At 38.3% G+C, this 18,369-nt stretch overlaps 1 protein-coding gene across 1 annotated transcript in view; it reads left to right on the forward strand.

Annotated features, from left to right (window-relative positions):
* LOC111643304 (uncharacterized) overlaps nucleotides 1-18,029 on the forward strand; it is a 34,401-nt gene extending 16,372 nt beyond the window's left edge. The window contains exons 2-6 of the mRNA XM_089589549.1: nucleotides 6,926-7,134; nucleotides 7,512-7,647; nucleotides 8,263-8,396; nucleotides 15,773-16,019; nucleotides 16,703-18,029. Of these exons, the coding sequence (XP_089445675.1) occupies nucleotides 6,926-7,134; nucleotides 7,512-7,647; nucleotides 8,263-8,396; nucleotides 15,773-16,019; nucleotides 16,703-16,794 (818 nt within the window). The 3' untranslated portion in view covers nucleotides 16,795-18,029. The remainder of the gene's footprint in view (nucleotides 1-6,925; nucleotides 7,135-7,511; nucleotides 7,648-8,262; nucleotides 8,397-15,772; nucleotides 16,020-16,702) is intronic.
* The last annotated feature ends 340 nt before the right edge of the window (nucleotides 18,030-18,369 follow it).

An 18,369-nucleotide genomic window follows, 5' to 3' on the forward strand; every position in this document is an offset into this window, starting at 1 on the left:
GCACAATATTGGATGATATCGGTCGAATAGCGAAAGTTTCTCTTGCCTCGCGAGCGCGAAAAGCAGTTTAGCAGCAAACACTGGCCCCCAGCTCTGCTCCTTTTGACGACAAAAAGGTTTTTCTGGACGCTTGCAAAAGTTGAGATTTCTCGCGCGATATAAGCGCACCCACACCCAACTGGTTCAACGTGCAAGCGCTTTTCCGTTCTCTCTCTCTCTCATTCTCACCAAACTCCTCCCCCCCTTTTGTCCTTTTTTATTCTATCGCTTGCTAGGGTTATTCATGAGGGCTCCATTAACATGGCGAAATAATTTTACAAGGCAAAGGCAGCCACGAGTCGTAAGTACGAAATCGTGTTTATGACTAGCCAGTTAGATAAACTGCAGTATGAATTGCAAAAGTACCCCACTTGATCTGTTAAGGTTAAAATTTTATTGTAACCACACAAACGAGGACATTCGCAAAAGCCTGCACGCCGTGAACTTAGTATTTCCACGGAGTGAGTGTGTTTTGCATACGTTTTGAAAGGGGCAATGGGTCAAAGAGTGATGGCCGAGACAGAGACGGTGGATAATAGTGTGAAAAAGAGAAGAGGTGGGCGAAGGCAACCAAACAATGGGGCAAGCGTCAGCGGCACGATTCGCCCGATGTACATGTCGAGATTAACAGCGACCTCGTCTCTCCGCCCCCCCCCCCTTCTCTCTTTCTCCCGTAGCTCCGATTAGATGGGCACGCGCGCGTGACTCCAATACGCCCTACAGCAGCTACGTGGGTCCAAAGGTACCTATTACGATGACAAGTGCCTGAATATTCAGATATCTTGCACCAGACGTTACGGTCCTCCAATGCAGCTCTCCGGCGAATTCGAGGTTTTGCTGCTGGCCCATTGTCTGGATATACATGGGCGACATACCAAGATTCTCGCTCCTATACTCCTGCCTGCATGCCGTACATTTACTCAATAAATTATTGGAAGGATATTTACAGGACTTGCTGAAGAGTATGATGATGCTTTTTCTTCGGTGCATCATCACGTGGACAAATAGTATATGTTTTTAAGATTCAATACGTTTTTTTTTTTTTTCACTCAAAAAGTTATGTCGTTAAGAAGATCAGTTAGTGGTGTTAAGTTTGACCCGCGAAAAGTAGGTACACGAAATTATGTGAAAGTGTAAAATGTGTTTCGGAAGTCCCAATATTTATTTGACAACTCTCGTTACTCTCGTACTTTCATTGGTTATGTTATGTTATTATTATTATTATTTCTGAGTAGCAGACATCATTGAATGCATCGATTTTTCATCTACATTTGAAAGGAGGATACAACAATATGTTCGTGAATTGTAACAACATAAAAATGATGTATGCCAGCCAACTTGTGTGTATAATCGATGGCTATCCATATATTGATTAAGAGATGAATGGATAGTGAAATGGATATGGCTTGATAATTTTTTTTGGCATACTTTTTGTAATAAACCGTCGAATACAGAAAGTGTTGAGAGTTTGGTCGAAGAAAGACAAACATAGGAGGTGCTATGAAATACAGCCAATTTGTCTATCTGTAGGAAACGTAGATTCTGATCGCGATTCCATCAAGGAAAATAAATTGTTTCTTATCTTTTCATACTTATTTACGGGACAGCCCGCGGCCAGTCAAATAAGAGAAGTAGGGACAACAAAAGTGAGAGGGAGAGAGATGCTTGATATATTAGAAAAACGAGTTAGCAAAGCGGGTTTCTCTCTTATTTCCTAGCGGATAAAAGGACTTGTAATGTGCTAAAGGTGAGGGAGAGCAGAGGTAAAAGCGGCCGAGTCAAATCATCGAAAAAGACTCTCTCTCCCTCTTGGTGATGATGCTGCCTTGCCTATAACCCGATAGACTGTGTTACATTGCCATTTTTTCCCTCGACGATGGCAAATTGCAGGTCACGTAGTGCCACGAGGCAAACTCCGAGTACAAGCTTGTGCTGCTGCTGCTTTATTTTCTCAGTATTATCTTCTATACAGCTCTCACCTATACAACAAATACTCTATAGTTTAGGAACAGATGTACCGCAATGTACAGCAGTTTTTTATATTTCTTTTTATTCGTTATATCACTAGAAAAATCGACTGGATTCCTGTAAAAAAACACAGCATTTTAATTTCATATATTTAAAACTCACTTAGAAACAGTGGGCAAGATAACAAAAGGATGAAATTTTATCATTTTATATTATAACTATATGAACTCATTAATTTGCCAATATGATTATATCCCTCCATGGCACTAGAAGTTTTCCCACTCCCTCGTACGATTACCGTGGATCTAGATGGGGTAGTTGGAAAACAGTTGGTTCATGTATGTAACCGCGCAATAAAATATATATGTTGAAAAAAGAAATAGCAGATACACAAGGAGAGAAAAGTTTACCCTCTTTTTTGCTTAATGAAATTTGTTTGAATGTTGAATGGCACCTAGTCATCGTACCTTAAAATTGCAATTTTTTCCATGTATGATAAATTTTCTCTGTACCATGATAAACATAATTCACCAACACAAATTATTATCACATTGCAAAAATATGAAAAGTTTAATTTCAATGGAATTGCACTCGCTCGCTAATGCACTGTTGTGCATAAGAAACGTTTTTAGTTTCTTTGGAATAATTATTGAAAAGAGTATAGTCCACTATTTATTTAACGGCGCATCTTCTATGATCATTATCAATACGATTTGAAAAAATTAATCAACGTGTAGCAAATAAGACATTTTATCAGTGTTAATGCCATCCTCAATCATTACAAATATCGTAATATGTCATACATTTTTTTTTCAATGAAGGATTTAACAGTAATAAATGAAAATCACCATGTGCCTATTATTATTTTCTTGGTGCATCTATTCTTTAAAACTTTATAACTTATAAATACCCAACTGCGTTGCTTTCATAACTTTTGGATATTAAACACCTTTCTCCATAATTGGAAAAAAAATCAGTTGTATCAACTACAAAAATTGTAAAAAATGATTCAATATAGTCAAACAATTACCTTACCTATTCAATGAATTAAAATGGCTAATTTAATGGTTCCAACCTGTGAAAATAAGTTGCAGCAACGAAATTGTGATTGGAAAGCGTCAAACTATCAATTTAAAACTAATTTCACAACCTTTTATTGATTGTACTAACAGTTTTTGCAAATGATTGCAAATAATTTTTCTTCCTGATAATTTGGTGGTGTGATATTGCTGCTTTTACTTTACATCAGAAATAAAATAGAAAGTGATACATACACAGTACGAAGCAAAGTAGAAACTGTAGAGGATCAAGTGCGATTCAGGTAAATATTGTATATACAAGGACGCTAGTTTGGGCAGCCACAATTTCAAAGCATTAAAATGAATAATATCTATGGTAAATGGGAAGTCGTGGGTCCTTCGAACAGAAGTCCTTTGAAACACCTATTGTTTTCTTCAAAGCTCTGGATACGGCTTTTCTCCTTCAACCAAAAAAAGTAATGGTTAGCCAACAGTTATTCGCTCCTTTTCTAACTAGTTTTTTTTTCATATTATATTTTTTTCTCTCACAACTTGTTTCAATATATTTCGGATGACTTACAGGAAACGAGAAATTTGTTTTTTGTACAATATTCTACCATTCTTAAAAAATGTCGATCTAAGGTGTGAAACTCCACCAGTAATAATATTTATCATTATTCATCCCCATAAATTGTTTATGCATGGAATTTCTACTTTTTTTTCGTAGTATCGTTGTTACACGTTCTGTGCTGTGAAAATTGAAAGAGGTCAGAGTGGAGAAAACAATTAATTTTTGCTCATTTAAATTACAAAGACCCTTGAGGTTCACTAGGAAATTTTCCTGAGGTACAATCCGATTGTACAAGAAAATGAAGGAAAGAAAGGGGTAGTGCAAGACTTAGTTTTTTTTAGTAAAAATTGTAATTAAAGGCACAGCAGCATTAATTCTCAAGTCTCGACTCACCTCGGGCTGGATCAAGAAAATTTTAACCTCTCTTTTCCAATACCAGTTAACTTCTGATTATTTATCCTACCTACACATGACTTTTACACTTGCTGTTAGTATATTTGGAGACTGATGCCCGCGTATTCGCTTCCTTTATTCTATAGTATTTTCTCTCTGTAATAAAATGTACCAACAGTATGTTTTTTTTTTAAATCGCGTCCATCTAAACTTTTATTGGATTAAACTTGATTTATTTTGCATTAAAAAAGAATCGCCTCATCGTTATAATATACTACCGTGCAGTTGAATCATTCGCTGTGGAAACTCGTATAAATTTTATAAAATACACTCTGCAGCAACACAGTACAGGACAGTTGAACAACAAAACGTCCTTCGATTCCTGAGGCACAATATACCCGAACTCCTTCTCTTTTTCTTTTTTCCTTACATATAAGCAACGCTGTTATTTCCCCAGATGCATACGTTAAATTTTCACATCGATATATAAGCTCGGTGTCGGTGGGAGAGGAGGTACAGTGTCGAGGGAGCGAAAGGGAGAATTCACGGTGTTGCGATTGCCACGCGATATTATTCTTCGCTCTTCGACATTCATATTAGATATGTCCTCCCCAGGGTTAGCTGTTACTGAGCAGTGGGTACGTACACAGTGGTGGTGGTGGTACCTGCAAGCTCTTTCGAAGGTAAAACAAAATTTCCATGAGGGCAGTAGCCCTCCATGACACGACGCCTGATAGTTATACTATCTTGTGTGTGAGTGTACGGTATGGTATATGCACTCGCACGAATAAGGAAAAGGAGAAATTTTTCGTGCTGCGCTGCTCTTGGTGATCAGGAGGTTCAGAAAGTGGAATGGAAGTGGCCTCGTTACGAGCTTTGAATTTTTATTGCGTCGTTTTAAAAATCAATTTGCCACGTGGGGGTGGGACGGCTATTGCAGCTGATACTGTCGCAGTCCAAGATCAGGATATTGAGTTTATTTTCTCCTAATACAAAAGCTTACAATTATTGGTCTAAAGTTACTTCATTGCACGTTTTTCACCTATTCATACAACGATACGTCAATGCAGTTTTACTCGAATACTAGTGTTTTTGACTCCATCACTTTAATAACATACTTACGACTCACATTATACTATAAATATCCTGCGCTCAAAAAAAAATGTAACTTCAATGATTAATTTTCAAGTAAACTTGGACGCGAAACTCATCCGCTTATACGCTTCGCGACTTTTAGAGAATATAATTGCGAAAAATATATGGATACACGTGTGTTTGTCAAAGTAACAAGTTCGCCCATCAAAGGCCCTCACGGTTCATGATAAAGCCATGGATGGGGAAATGTCCTGCTGGATTTTCGACCATTTACACTAACGAGGCAACTTTGATCGTCTTTGAGATTCAAAAGATGTAGCCAACTCGGATGGGACTTTCCTGGAAACCGACGAAGCACCCGATGCACCGTCCACCCCCATACTTGTGTACCACCTTTTCCGATACATACGTAGACGGTCTTTTGTCTTTACTTATCGTACGAACAAAAAGCCGTAGGCCATTCATTTTTCGGCCAATTGGGCACAGCAGGGAGTGAAAGAGGGACGGATTCGGTAGACAAGGGATGGAGGGGGGGGGGCATGGCACACGCGCGTGGAGGGCACGGGAGAAGGTACGTGCGACTATAGATGTATTATCTCGCGAGACGTCGCCGGTGGCCCATTGTTCCCTCATTTTAATCGGAATTTCAACGCGTTCGGTTTCTTTATGTGTGTACGTACTTGCACGAGTCAGTCCCATGGGGTCCCCGACCTGTACCATTTTCATTCACAAGGTTTAAATTTGCGTTGACTGTTTTGTGTCCATGAACACCCTTTGCATCACTGATAATTTTGCACATTACGGAAGAATAGTAGTTTTCACAATGCTAGCGCACGTCTACCAGGGGAATACCGATGTCCGAGAAACCTATGAAGCAAACACACCTACAGCTAAACAAGCCTGTGAGTTAAGAAAAAATTATGAAATGAAATAACTCGTTGTTTGTTTTGTTATTGTTACAAAAATTGTTAAGCAGAAAAATTATATGGTCCAACATGTGTAAAAGAAAAGCAGCATCAGAATACATATAAATAACAAGAGATATCGTCCGTGTACAATTATACACTACACTTTTCTTTCGAGGTGGCACAGATGAGTGAATGTGTAGTTAGCGATACGAATTTTTCGTTCTGGCGTGCATCGTTTCATGTTAACACGCCTGCAAGTGTGCACAATACCACCTGCGCATGAAGACCAAATGTTTGAACAAAAGCCTCGTCGTGAGTAACACGATAGTTTGAGCAATATGCATAAGTATAAGTACTACGTATAATGACACGCTGTAGCATACACGAGTGCGACGACGGCGGCGGTTACGTTGTGGCCTCAAAAGATGTGCACGGAGCGAACAAAATCCCCTCGGCACGGGTGGGAGCGCACTTTCGTTTGCGGGATTCCTTTTCACTCGGAACACTGAAAGACACCGAGGGAGGAAGGTAGTTTTTCCAACTTTGTGCACATCTAGTTCGCATTTTCCTCGTTTTTCTGGCTCCCGGCCCCTTTTTTCCTTCCCTATTGTTGTTGCCTTCCCCTTTGTTTTCCTTAGGTTTCCCTCCCTTTGCTCCGTTTTACACGCTTTTCTAGACTCACTGTTTTTTGAGTGGCTATTCGCTCAACTCGTCATAAACACACCGATTGTCCACCAAATTTATCACCTACAGATAACACCTCAATAGGAAGCAAACGATATTCTAACTGACGCACCGGAAAATATCAATGAAGCCCCTCTTTTTTATGTGGAAAAAAAAAAAGAAATAAACAAAATTACAGCTCAGTGGCCCCGATGAAATAATTAATTCCAACCCTTTGTAATCAAGCAAATATACGCTTTATTTTTCAGACGCGAACTCGAGGAGCATCAGACTGGAAATATTGCCGAGGGATGCGGTGGAGCAGGGCCACGACGCGACGCTGCGCTGTCACTACGACCTCGATGGCAAGCCCCTTTTCGCGCTCAAATGGTACCGCGGCGAACAGGAGATCTACAGGTACTTGCCCAGCCTGACTCCCGCCATCAAAATTTTCAACTACACCTGGATCCAGATAGATGTGAGTTCATTTATTTGACAGCACTGTCGTATTAATCTTCATTCACTCGTTTTCAGTTTTACTTGGTTATGAGTTATTACATTTCTTATATTTCTTCACAAAGTATTAAAAATCGTATGAGACAGTTATTTGAATTTATTTCCATATTTTTTTTACATATTGATTAAGATTTATTATTTATTGTTATTTTTATTTATGTGCCTCAATAAATACATTGATAAAAAGATACACAGCGTCGTCTGTTCACAATTGGCGAGTTGAACAAAGTATTGTCTTGACAACTATTGCTTGATTATTAACTATTCAAGCATGTTTAATATGTTGTACAAAGTAGTATAAATATACTTTTTATATTTATAAATATTTTCTTTTTTCAGCCTTACGATTCTACCGAAAATCAAGTGGTGATAAAAAACGTTGACTTCCAACTTACTGGCAACTTCAGCTGCGAAACAACTACTGATTCAGAGAGCTTTTACACACAGAAGAGCTCGAAATTTCTCACTGTTGTTTGTAAGTACCAAATTTTTCATCATTTTCTTACAAATCATTCGAAATTGCGAATTGTACTTTTGCTACATGCCTTGCCTTTTCTTCAATTTTTTTTTTTTTTTTATATATATTAAAAATATTACTGGAAATATTAATCCAACCTTTGGTACATCGTTGTGACGAGAAATTATCGGTGACATTATATTTTAACAGCACGACTAGCGCGATGCAATTTAAATGAAAAGCAAACAATTTATTCCCGCGACTCCCCAAAATTTTTCAATATTCCATACACCAGCAAAAGTACGTGCCTTTCCTTCTCCATTTCATTTTTCGCCTCGACTCCCAACAATTACATTACACACACACACACGAGTCCAGTCACCCCCAGCCACTGCACAGCAGCTTCGTCTCGCTCCTTTCCACCGATTTAATCAGCTCTCGGCACCCGAAAATTGGATGAGCTCCCGCGGCTAACTGGAAAATGACGTGATCATCGCGCGCGTCCCTCGCCCTTGCACCTACCCTACATCATGTATACAACGTGTACACTCGCGGAGGGAATAGGGAGTCGCTGTTGCAAGAGTATATGTGGTTGACTCGAGGCTTCGTGATTTGATTGTTGTTGCGTTCCAGCCGTACCTAAGGATAAGCCCGTGATCATGTCGGAGCGTGCCCACTACTCTCCCGGCGACACTCTCAAGGCGAACTGCAGCACGACGCCCTCCAAGCCGTTGGTCACCCTCTCTTTCACCCTCAACGGGGCTCAGGTTAGTTGGATACTATATTTTAAGAATACTGATGAGTTTATGATTGAACCTAAACCTTATACCTATTTAGATAAATATTAAAAGTTACGTTCATTGATATCACTCCCTGTTACGAGTGAATGGTTTGGCATTATAATCGAGCCTTCAATGTCAAAGACTTTTGTAACTGCCTGAATATTCGTTCAAATGTTTCGGTAAATTTTCTCATACATTGGACCTCAATTTTTTTTTTCTCTTTTTAAACGCCATTTAAATTTTAGCTTTCATTTGAAAGCTCAACGGAATGAAATATTGTATATTTTCCCCTGCACGCGCTTACTTGAAAAACAACTTTCAAGTTAGTCACAAGAATGAATTTCATCCGCCATCAAGTTAGCAAGAAGAGAAACCATCACTTGTGTAATTTACGCTATTTACTTAGACAAAAACTTGAAAAAAAACTTCCTACTGATTTCTGGGATGAATTCACACATGCAGAAAGAATAATGCAAGAGATATATTCAGAAAGCGCTCGATGTCTTCAAAAGACCGCACCCTCTACCTAAAAACATTCAATTGAACATCACTGGGGAGGTACAGGTACAAGAGATAGAAAAAAAATTCCGTGGAAAGCGTTTATTATCATTATAGATGGAAAAAAAATATAGTCAAGAGAAACAGCTTGCGGGGAAATCCTGCCCTGAAAGTAGGGGGTCGAAGGGTAGCACAGCCCCCCGGCATCCCGTCTACCTCCTCGAGGGGGTAGGGTAAACACCCCAGGATCGTCAGAGCTACGTACAGGAGAGAGCAAGTGCCGCAGATAAGCGTAATACCAGAAGCGACTATCTCGCGGCTCCCGCATGTGTGTGTGTGTGGCAGAAAGAGCCGCACGTAATGTGGAATCGAAAGCACGTTGCCGTTCGCCCAAAGCAGTGGATGTTTACCCCTAAGGAGCGAAGCACAAGACAAGTGCGGATCATGTGGCGTGACGATGGCTGACGTCCCCGTGCTCGGATAAGCCCCCACTCGGCATCAGGACGATTATTCGCCCTCGTTACTTTACACGCCTAAGCGTATATGCTGCTACAAAGTGGGTGCCATACCAAAACACGTGGAACTTTGGGTGGGGATTTGGTACGCGTGCATTGATTGTTTGAACAAAATTTGAGAAAAAGCTCGTGCATGTAAACACGGGACACGTGCCAAGCATGTGTTTCAAAGGTTGCGGCGGGCGTTGGTGTGATTGTCGAATGTGTGGCCTGGGAGCGTGTGTACATTACTTGGCAAGCGGATGTTTTGGAAACCCATAAATCAGGTCAGTGCCGAAAAAATGGCTGTAGCACGAGTGCGTTGGTGTAATTGATCGTTTGTTCACTGGAGAGTGAAAAAATTCACAGCGCGTAAATAAATACTTTATGGGCAAACTTTCAAAGGTCTCCCGGGAAGTGGGGGAACAATCGTTGGCCCATTTTTTTTTTTTTTTTTTTTTTCATTTTATTTACCTTTGACAATTTTAACTGTCAGGGTTCAACGTCAAAATATTTTTAAAATGTTTATTTTTCACGGTTTATGGAGCCAAAGGTGCTCGTGTTTCTCGTATAGCTTACATTTATGTTAACTAGGATTCATCACAAAAAAGGTTTTCCATTTTTAAAATTAGATGGTATTATAATAAAACGATAGTTATTTTTCTACTTTTGACGATTTGATTACATTCACTGAATTTTAAAATTCATCCATAAAAATGACTGAGGAAACCATTCTTCCAAATGTTGCACCAGCCATAGAAACAGAATTAATTTTCAATTGTAACGAGTGCATAATAAATAATTAATGATTAAAGTAGGCAACCGCATTATATCAAATGACTGAAAAATTATCAAGGATTCAGTAATTCATAAACATTTTTCTTGTAACTTCAAGGGTATATCTCATACTTCATAATTTTTTCGAAACTTTCACAAATCCAGAGTTTGTTGTAAAAATCTCAAAAGGTGATGAAACGAAATACGATAAATTTTAGAACTTTGAGCAACAAAAGGAGATGTCATTTCTCAGATCTGCACGTAGCTGTTATGTAACATTATTCTGTTACTACCTAATTATCTCACCGGTAACTATACATGGCGCACACACGATACATCGACAGTATACACATATAATAGAGCAAAATTCCAAGAGTTCGAGGCATTTGATGGATTAATTTTGTAGCACGTATAACCAAGTATAGACAATGAATTCGTTGTGGCCTGGTGGGTTGGATTACTCGAGTGCCTCGTTATTCGAGAAAGACATCTCGAGTTTCAGAACAGAACAAACAGCTTGTTTCTCAGCCCATACCTGCCTCCTCCTCTCTCGTTCTCGCTTCCTTCCCGTATATTTATATATAACTACGGCCGTGGAGTGAATAGGCCACAATGGTTCCACGAGAAACCTAATAAATATAGGGAAGGACGACCTGACAAAGGCAATCGCTCCGCTCGAGTTTTTATAGTTTACCTTAAAGAAATGCTTAGCTCCCCTACGTGCACCTAAACGTGTCTACGTTCGAGTATACACTACGGTGTAATCAGCAAAGGAAGACACTGGATGAAGCATATATTGCGTGCATATGCGAGTAATTATTAAAGCATCTCAGGCCGTAAAATTTTTCTCACAAATTTTATTAGTGATACTATATATGGCCTGCAAAGCTTAAAACTTTTCTGATTACAGAAAAATAGTAAAATACTTCCCGGAGTTTAAATTAACTCTGTGTGACAATGATACGCAAAGCTTAAAAGGCTCATGTATTGAAAATGGATACACAGTGGTTTGGATCAAAGTAAAGGATGTAAGGAATTTCTAAGAAATTGACTTTTACTTTGATTTTTGTACAGGTTTGAAATTTCAAGGAAAACAAACTTTTTTTTTAACGACAGTTAACAAAGCGACAGTCCTCCGAGCTGCGAGTAAGTGGTTTTGCATGAGATTTCACACTTATCAAAATCGAATGAAAAAAATGTCATATTCTGTAAAAATATCCACATTTTCTCCACTGATACAAACGCTCTTCTTCTACGTGACTCTGCTTATGAGATACAAGCCTTTACAAGTTTTACAAGCCATTTTTTGTGAAACTGCATCATTAATTTAGTGTAGTGTATGTACTCGTCGGAGATTTAAAAGTACCCAAAGCCAAACTCAGTATTTGGTGGGACCTCTGTTATGATTCAGCTTCGTTTACTCTAATATACATCAGATTTTTTTAAAAACCTTAAGCTTACAGTAAATGTAGTTACACGATGTTTAGCAACAACTGCGTTTCCTTTCACAGTCAAATTCGCCATGGAAACCAAAAAACTTGTATGCGCTCTTTGGAGCTTATTTCTACAATAGTACACGTATGTAGTACATGTAAAACGATGCAAGTGAGACCTATATATACCCTCTCCTTTCATCCATTAGTTTTCTCCTCTACCTCGAGAATTCGGTTAAACCAACTTTGGATACGTATATCTTCATGCTACTCCTGCTGATGCTGCTGTTAAACGAGATACGAACTTACTTTTTTTTTTTTGTCTTCAGTTGATACATGCGTAAAGCTACCGTAATGCTGCAATAACTATAAAGCTCCTGTTTGTCGCATGCCTCTAGGTTGTTCTTATCTGGACACAGGTGTTTATTTCGCAGACTTGTCGAGATAAGAAAAGTTTGGAACTTTTTTCATGTGTAGTACGTTTTTTTTTTTTTTTTTTTTTTTTTTTTTTTTTTTTTTTTAAAGTAGTGATATCACATTTTACCAGCCAAATGTATTTTAAGCAGTGGTCGATTTTTCTTCCTTTGTTTATTGTGGTACTGCTTACGATTGATATTGATCCCATGAAAAAACAGCCGCAGTCGAGGTTCTACCAAAAAGACAAATAAATCAAGATGATTTACTCACCGGCCGACTGGTCCATTAAGACCCGTATCGAGGACAAGGAGGGGGGTAATCGCCGCAATCGGGAGCCCAGCAACGACGCCCTTGGACAATGCATGCCGATAACCGATACGGACCGCACTGCATCTCCGGTGGATCGGCCCATCATCGGCCAATGGAATTATACACAGGAGGCAGTCGTTCATTCGCTTGGGGTGCCTGGAGAGCTTCAACGCTCCACTCTTCCTCCTCTCGCTGCTCTGATTTATGAGCTCAAAAGCAACGGTGCTATCCGTACACCAGCAAAACGTGGACTCTCGGGGGTCGTCTTGCGCTTATCGATTCTGATTTCCTTCAAGTGTCATGTACATCACCTCACGTTCGCCAAGATCTAGCTGTTCCTGGTAAAAAGAGAAACATACCCTAACTTGATTACCCCCACCCCCTCAGTGCACGCTGGCGTCGGAAAGTGCCTCTACTTCTCAGCACTCTCCGGTGCAACGAGCCGTAACGGGACTACTTGCGATAGCGTCCCGGGGAATTTCATTCTCAGTTTGCGTTTTGTGCCGTGACATCGCCTCTCCTTTCGCTTTTCGCCTCTTCATTGCATTTGTACCATCTCCCTTTCGTCTTCCAGCTGATGCTGCTCTGTTTTTTTTTGGCTTGATCTTTTTAAATGGTTTCTCTCCATGATATGTATGCAATACATCTTTTTGCGTCACAAGTGTGTTATGTCAGCGGTGAAGGCCACCTTACGAATGAATGTTCGACTGAGGACCAAGAAAATTGTACTACGAAGTAACCTAAACTGTTAAGAAGAAGGTTCACCCAGCTACACCAAATATTTGAAGCTACGAGAATATATGGCCATAATTAAGAGAAAAAAAAAACTGAAAAAAAAAAAACAATGAGCAACAATTAAGTCAAATCAACTAGTTTTAATATCGGCGAGGAAGATTTTTCTCTTCATTATGGCACCCAGAAGGCAATCAGAATTTCTAACTCAAGACTAACCCATAACTCATCAATCTAACTGAAGAAAATAGTCAACCTGGTCAACTCTCTAATGATGACAGCAGAAACTTTGACGAAATGTCACAAGTAGTGCAGGAGCTAAAAAACTGCAGAGCATCTGCAACAGTGCTATTCAACAAAATTATCAAGATCTACCAAGCTCAAATGGCAAATGAACTATTAGTCATCTCAAAAGTTACTCGCCGAAAAACCAATACCCCCTCGATTTCGATACTCCCGGAGCACTCGCCTACAGCATCAAAGCAGTACCCATACATGAGCACAGATACTTTGTCGGAGACGTGCAGTGCTCCGATCTCAGTTTGGGATTCTCTCGGCGCTACCTTTTGCGACTGGAAAGAGGAGGAGGAGCCGGTGAAAGTGTTGGAGCGTAAAGCTCGCATTAAGTACTTGGCGCTTCCGCCCGACTGCACCATCCCCCTGTACACGGGAACCGATGAAGCGCCCACTCGCCTCCTCCTCCATGGCTTTCTGAAAACTATTTGCTCTTCGATCTTGTCCCGCGCATCCATAATGTATATATGTATGCGCTTCTCGCGGCAGCGCGTAACGCGAGTCCTCTTCTCTCATTCGAGCTGTGCCTCTCGGCCCATTCGAACGGTGAGCCCTGAAACCTCGAGAGAATCGTTTTGGTGCTTCAATGGTATGTATACTATGGCACCGAGTTTAGATGGGTATTATCTTGCAATACGAATGTTAATCATTTATTTATCTGGAAGCAAAGAAAAATATTTGAAATAAAATGATGATACTTGTTATTAACTAAGAAAATCACTAAATTTTTCCAACTTAAATCTCTGGAGTGTTGAAGTCTCGATTTTGGAAATGCTTTAAAATTTGATAATTTTTATGAAAATGTTTTATGATATAAATACACACTGTCTTCGCTTATTGTCTCGTACAGAAACATGAGAAAAATCAACGCTATGCCATTGGTAGAATAATATAACAATGGAAAAGAAGTGAGGTGAAAGAGAAGAAAAGAAACACGTTGCTCAAGTAATCTCCGAAATCTCATTTATTCCTTCCACAAACAAACGAAGATTACAAAAAATGTCGTATTAAATTGTCAATTTCGATATGAATTAAGCTGCAGAAAATTTTTCGTCCTATAAATATCTGTACTATCAAAATTTATTCAATAAAAAATTGAAAGATCGAGTGAACTTACCTGTAAGTGAAACTCGATCAAGATTGTACGATCTGCCTCGTCCGAATAGATCAAACACGTAGTATCGCTTATCCAGTTAGTTAGATGCTACTTACCACAGGATATTTTAAAACTTTAAGGTTTTTGGCGCTCACTGCGGGTGACGCTGCTGTGTTACTGTCTCTTGTGGCAGTCTGTCAGCTTCACCCCCTCCATGTTGTCATTATTTCAAAGCAATTTCAAAGTACGAAAGTGGGGGATGGGAACCTCTTCTGGGAGGGTTTTGATCTATTCGGACGAGGCAGATTGTACAATCTTGATCGAGTTTCACTTACAGGTAATTTCACTCGATCTTTCAACTGTACTTCTCTGCCTCGTCCTCTAGTTCAAACACGTAGATGTTTAAAGTACCTTTCGCAGTTTGCAATTTTGTTTCATGTAAGAGGATGGTGAAAGACGTAAGAACACTGGTTTTGATGTAACTTTATGAGAATATATTAAATTACGGTACATAGATTTTTATATTACAAAGGACGCATATGCGAAGCTTTGCGCTGGTTTATGTCATAAATTGTTATAAATTGTTTATAACTTTTATGCTCTTTAGGTGCTTAAGTAAGTTTTAATTTTCTTATTGAATCACTAAATTGTGATTTTTAATGAAGAAATTCATCAGAGTTGTCATAAAGTATCTCACTATTTTGTCCCTTACTGTAAATCTGAAGTTACATTTACCAAACAACACTATATTACAATAATTTGAAGAAATAATCAATACTACTGATAACACTCGTTTGTAGTGGTGTTTGTTGACTGTCGAGAAGCGTAAACGATGACTAGCTTCATTCACCATTTATGAAAAAAAAGATTTTACTTCTAAAATACATGACGTTCCTCAGCCAGGATAATATTATCGATTGCTTAAATTGTACTTTATAGTTTGATATGTTGGTGTTAAAAATAAATCCATGACTGAAAAACCTTTAAACTTAATCAATTTAAACAGCATTCAAGTAGATTGGGGTGTATCAATTTCACTGACTATATTTTTTATCAAAGTTATTGAACAGAACATTGTTCAGAAATAATGTTCAAAGCACTTAAGATACCCATGTCTAGATACTACGAAATAATGCTGTTATGTCGAAATCGATCGACTTACCCAAATAACGCAATAAAAACTACAGATTTAGAGTACATTATTTAACTCACAAATGAGTTTGTCTACACTCTTTTAGTATACAGCAGGCAATAATGACGATAATAAAGTTTGTATAATATCACGTATACACGTGTCTGCTTCATCAACAGGTGAAAGACACAGAGACGAAGCAGAGCCTGGAGAAGCACGACTACAGCGGATACTCGGCCGGTGGCGGTCGCTCGCCTCGTCAGGGCAAACAGTGGAGCGAAATAAGTCTTCAGCTGCAGCCGTTCCACTACACCAAACAGGGACACCTGAACCTCCTCTGCATCGCCAAAATCCCAAACATCTACGAGCAGGCGAGCGAAGTCCTGCACCTCGGCACTGGAGTTGGCGACCCTGTGCCCGAGAGAGGTAAGCATTTGCCATTCATTGTTTGATCCCTATCTCTGGACGGACGAGGGCACCCTTTCCATCTCATGCCTTTCCAACATAACTCGCTCTCTAATTTGTACCAAAATCAATTTCACGTACTCAATAAGCTTCAACACACACGTTAGCAATTAATCACATTTTATCTACAGTGTATATTATACAGTGCACAGTGTAGATTATTTGAAAAAGTTGCAAGTAGCAAAAAACGTATACTCCTCTCTTACCTCATTTGTTCCTTTGTATGTTTGGTACAGTTTAATTAAGTGAATTTGATTTTAAAAAATCGATTGTATGGAAATGACGTTCAACCAGTGACTTGAGCGAACAGCACTTCAACATAGAATCAAATCTACTATTCAAGCAAGTTATTGCCTCATTTATAAGTAAATTACTTTTTTGGTTTATGACAATTGGGCTCCAGAAGGCATATTTGCATAAAAACAAACCTTGTTGTTACAAAAAATCAATTTATTAATAAGGTTATTTGTTTGAAAAAAACCTCTGTTTGGACGTTAGTTACGTTATAATAGGTAATCACTAAAAAAAAAAAAAAAAAAAAAAAAACTAATGATAATTAGATGAGTATAATAAATTATTTGTGCAAATCAAGAATCCCTCTTGCACGAACAACTGCTACATAGTTTGCTTGAATTTTTTTGCAGTGACATCAAAGGTAGTGAGCAACAATTGTCACAGGATTGCCGATCTCACGCTTGTCGCTCTTATCATAATCAACCTACGTCATCTAAGATAGTCACATAAACCACTTTATTTTAGCATTTAAAAAATGCGAAAAAATACGTAAACGTGCAGGTACGCGCCTCATGCACACACACTTAAGTCAGTTTCCATGCAGACATAGACGGGACAGTAAATTAAAAAATCAAACAAGCAAAGTTCCATCTCTAACTTTTCTTTTTGAACTTTTGAGTTCTACAATGTAAGGTCCACGAAAATTATTAGACCACCTCATAGTCTATATCTGATGTACGTAGTAAATAATGTACATTTATTAGTTTTGGCGCTATTTGATGTTTGACATTGTTAATATCGAAGTTGATACAATACCTAAGAGGTTTGTTCACGTATATGATGAATATATGTATACAAACGTCGACTTAACGTTGCAAGAGTATAGGGTTATAATAGCAAGTAAGAGGGTATAGGCATGCAAGTGAGTAACTTAATCACACAAAAAATGATAAATATGTTTAACGAATTCTTGTTATTACTCTCAACGTGTTACAGTGATTAAAATTGGGTGATTAGCGAAATTTACATCACACCAGTTGAGAGCCTAGAAAAATACAAACAACAATAGTTGTAATGTAACAGTAATGTTGTAAAATTACAACTGTTGTTACTTTTATTTTCCTGGGCTCTCAACAAATCTGCTGCGAATTAAGCTAATCTTCCATAACTCATCGCATTTGTGTAAGACGCGGCAACAACGAAAGAAATTTTTGACTGCAAATAGTGCGTCGATTTATAACCTATACATAAATATATACCTACCTGTTGTATGAAATTCTTCGTCAAATTGACATGATGAATTTTTAATGTATGTATACTTTGTATATATTGACTAATATACGTTAAGTGAACGTGTTTATAAGAATCTGATGGGATTAGAGTAAAATGGCATGCATGGCATCGGAGAGATGTGCCCAAACATACTTACGCTCCAACAAAATCGTATTTGCGGCAAGCGTTAAAAAAATGTGTATCTAAGTTAGTTAGATCCCAATACCTGAATCAGGTGTTGTCTAATAATGTAATCACATGATTGTTACGTTGTCTTGTAATATGTGATAATCAGTCAATAAGAAAGTTATTAATATTACGTAATTTAATGAAAAAATAAACAAATAAATAAAAATTGAAAAAAAATAAGCCGAATGGTAGTTGAATACATTGTGGCAAACATTTTTTTACTTTCCTACGTTAATTCAATTACAAATCTTGGTTTATCTTTCGTATTATTTACTCCTGAAACTTCTTCTAACGTAAGCTTATGTGTATTTTTCGTGTTACACATGTAAGTTGTCAGATGTGTGAGAATCAGAGGAATTATCATACACTTCAATTTGTATTGTAATATGTTTTGTTACAATTTAAAATAAAAAGTTTATTTTAAAATAAATGAGTGTCAAGTGTCAACTTTTTTAAAGCATATAAATCCCTTTTTCTTCGAATTTATAAATATTTCAAATGATAGTAATTTAATTTTTTTCATTTGATATCACAGTCTGAGATGTCAATACCAAACTAATCAACTACATGAAATCATCGTAGCAGTACATTATGTTCATAAAGTGGATTCTATTGT

The sequence above is a fragment of the Copidosoma floridanum genome, unplaced genomic scaffold (assembly GCF_036245765.1).
Source record: "Copidosoma floridanum isolate Cflo_tuat_1 unplaced genomic scaffold, Cflo_Japanese_pri ptg000009l, whole genome shotgun sequence".
Taxonomy (NCBI): domain Eukaryota; kingdom Metazoa; phylum Arthropoda; class Insecta; order Hymenoptera; family Encyrtidae; genus Copidosoma; species Copidosoma floridanum.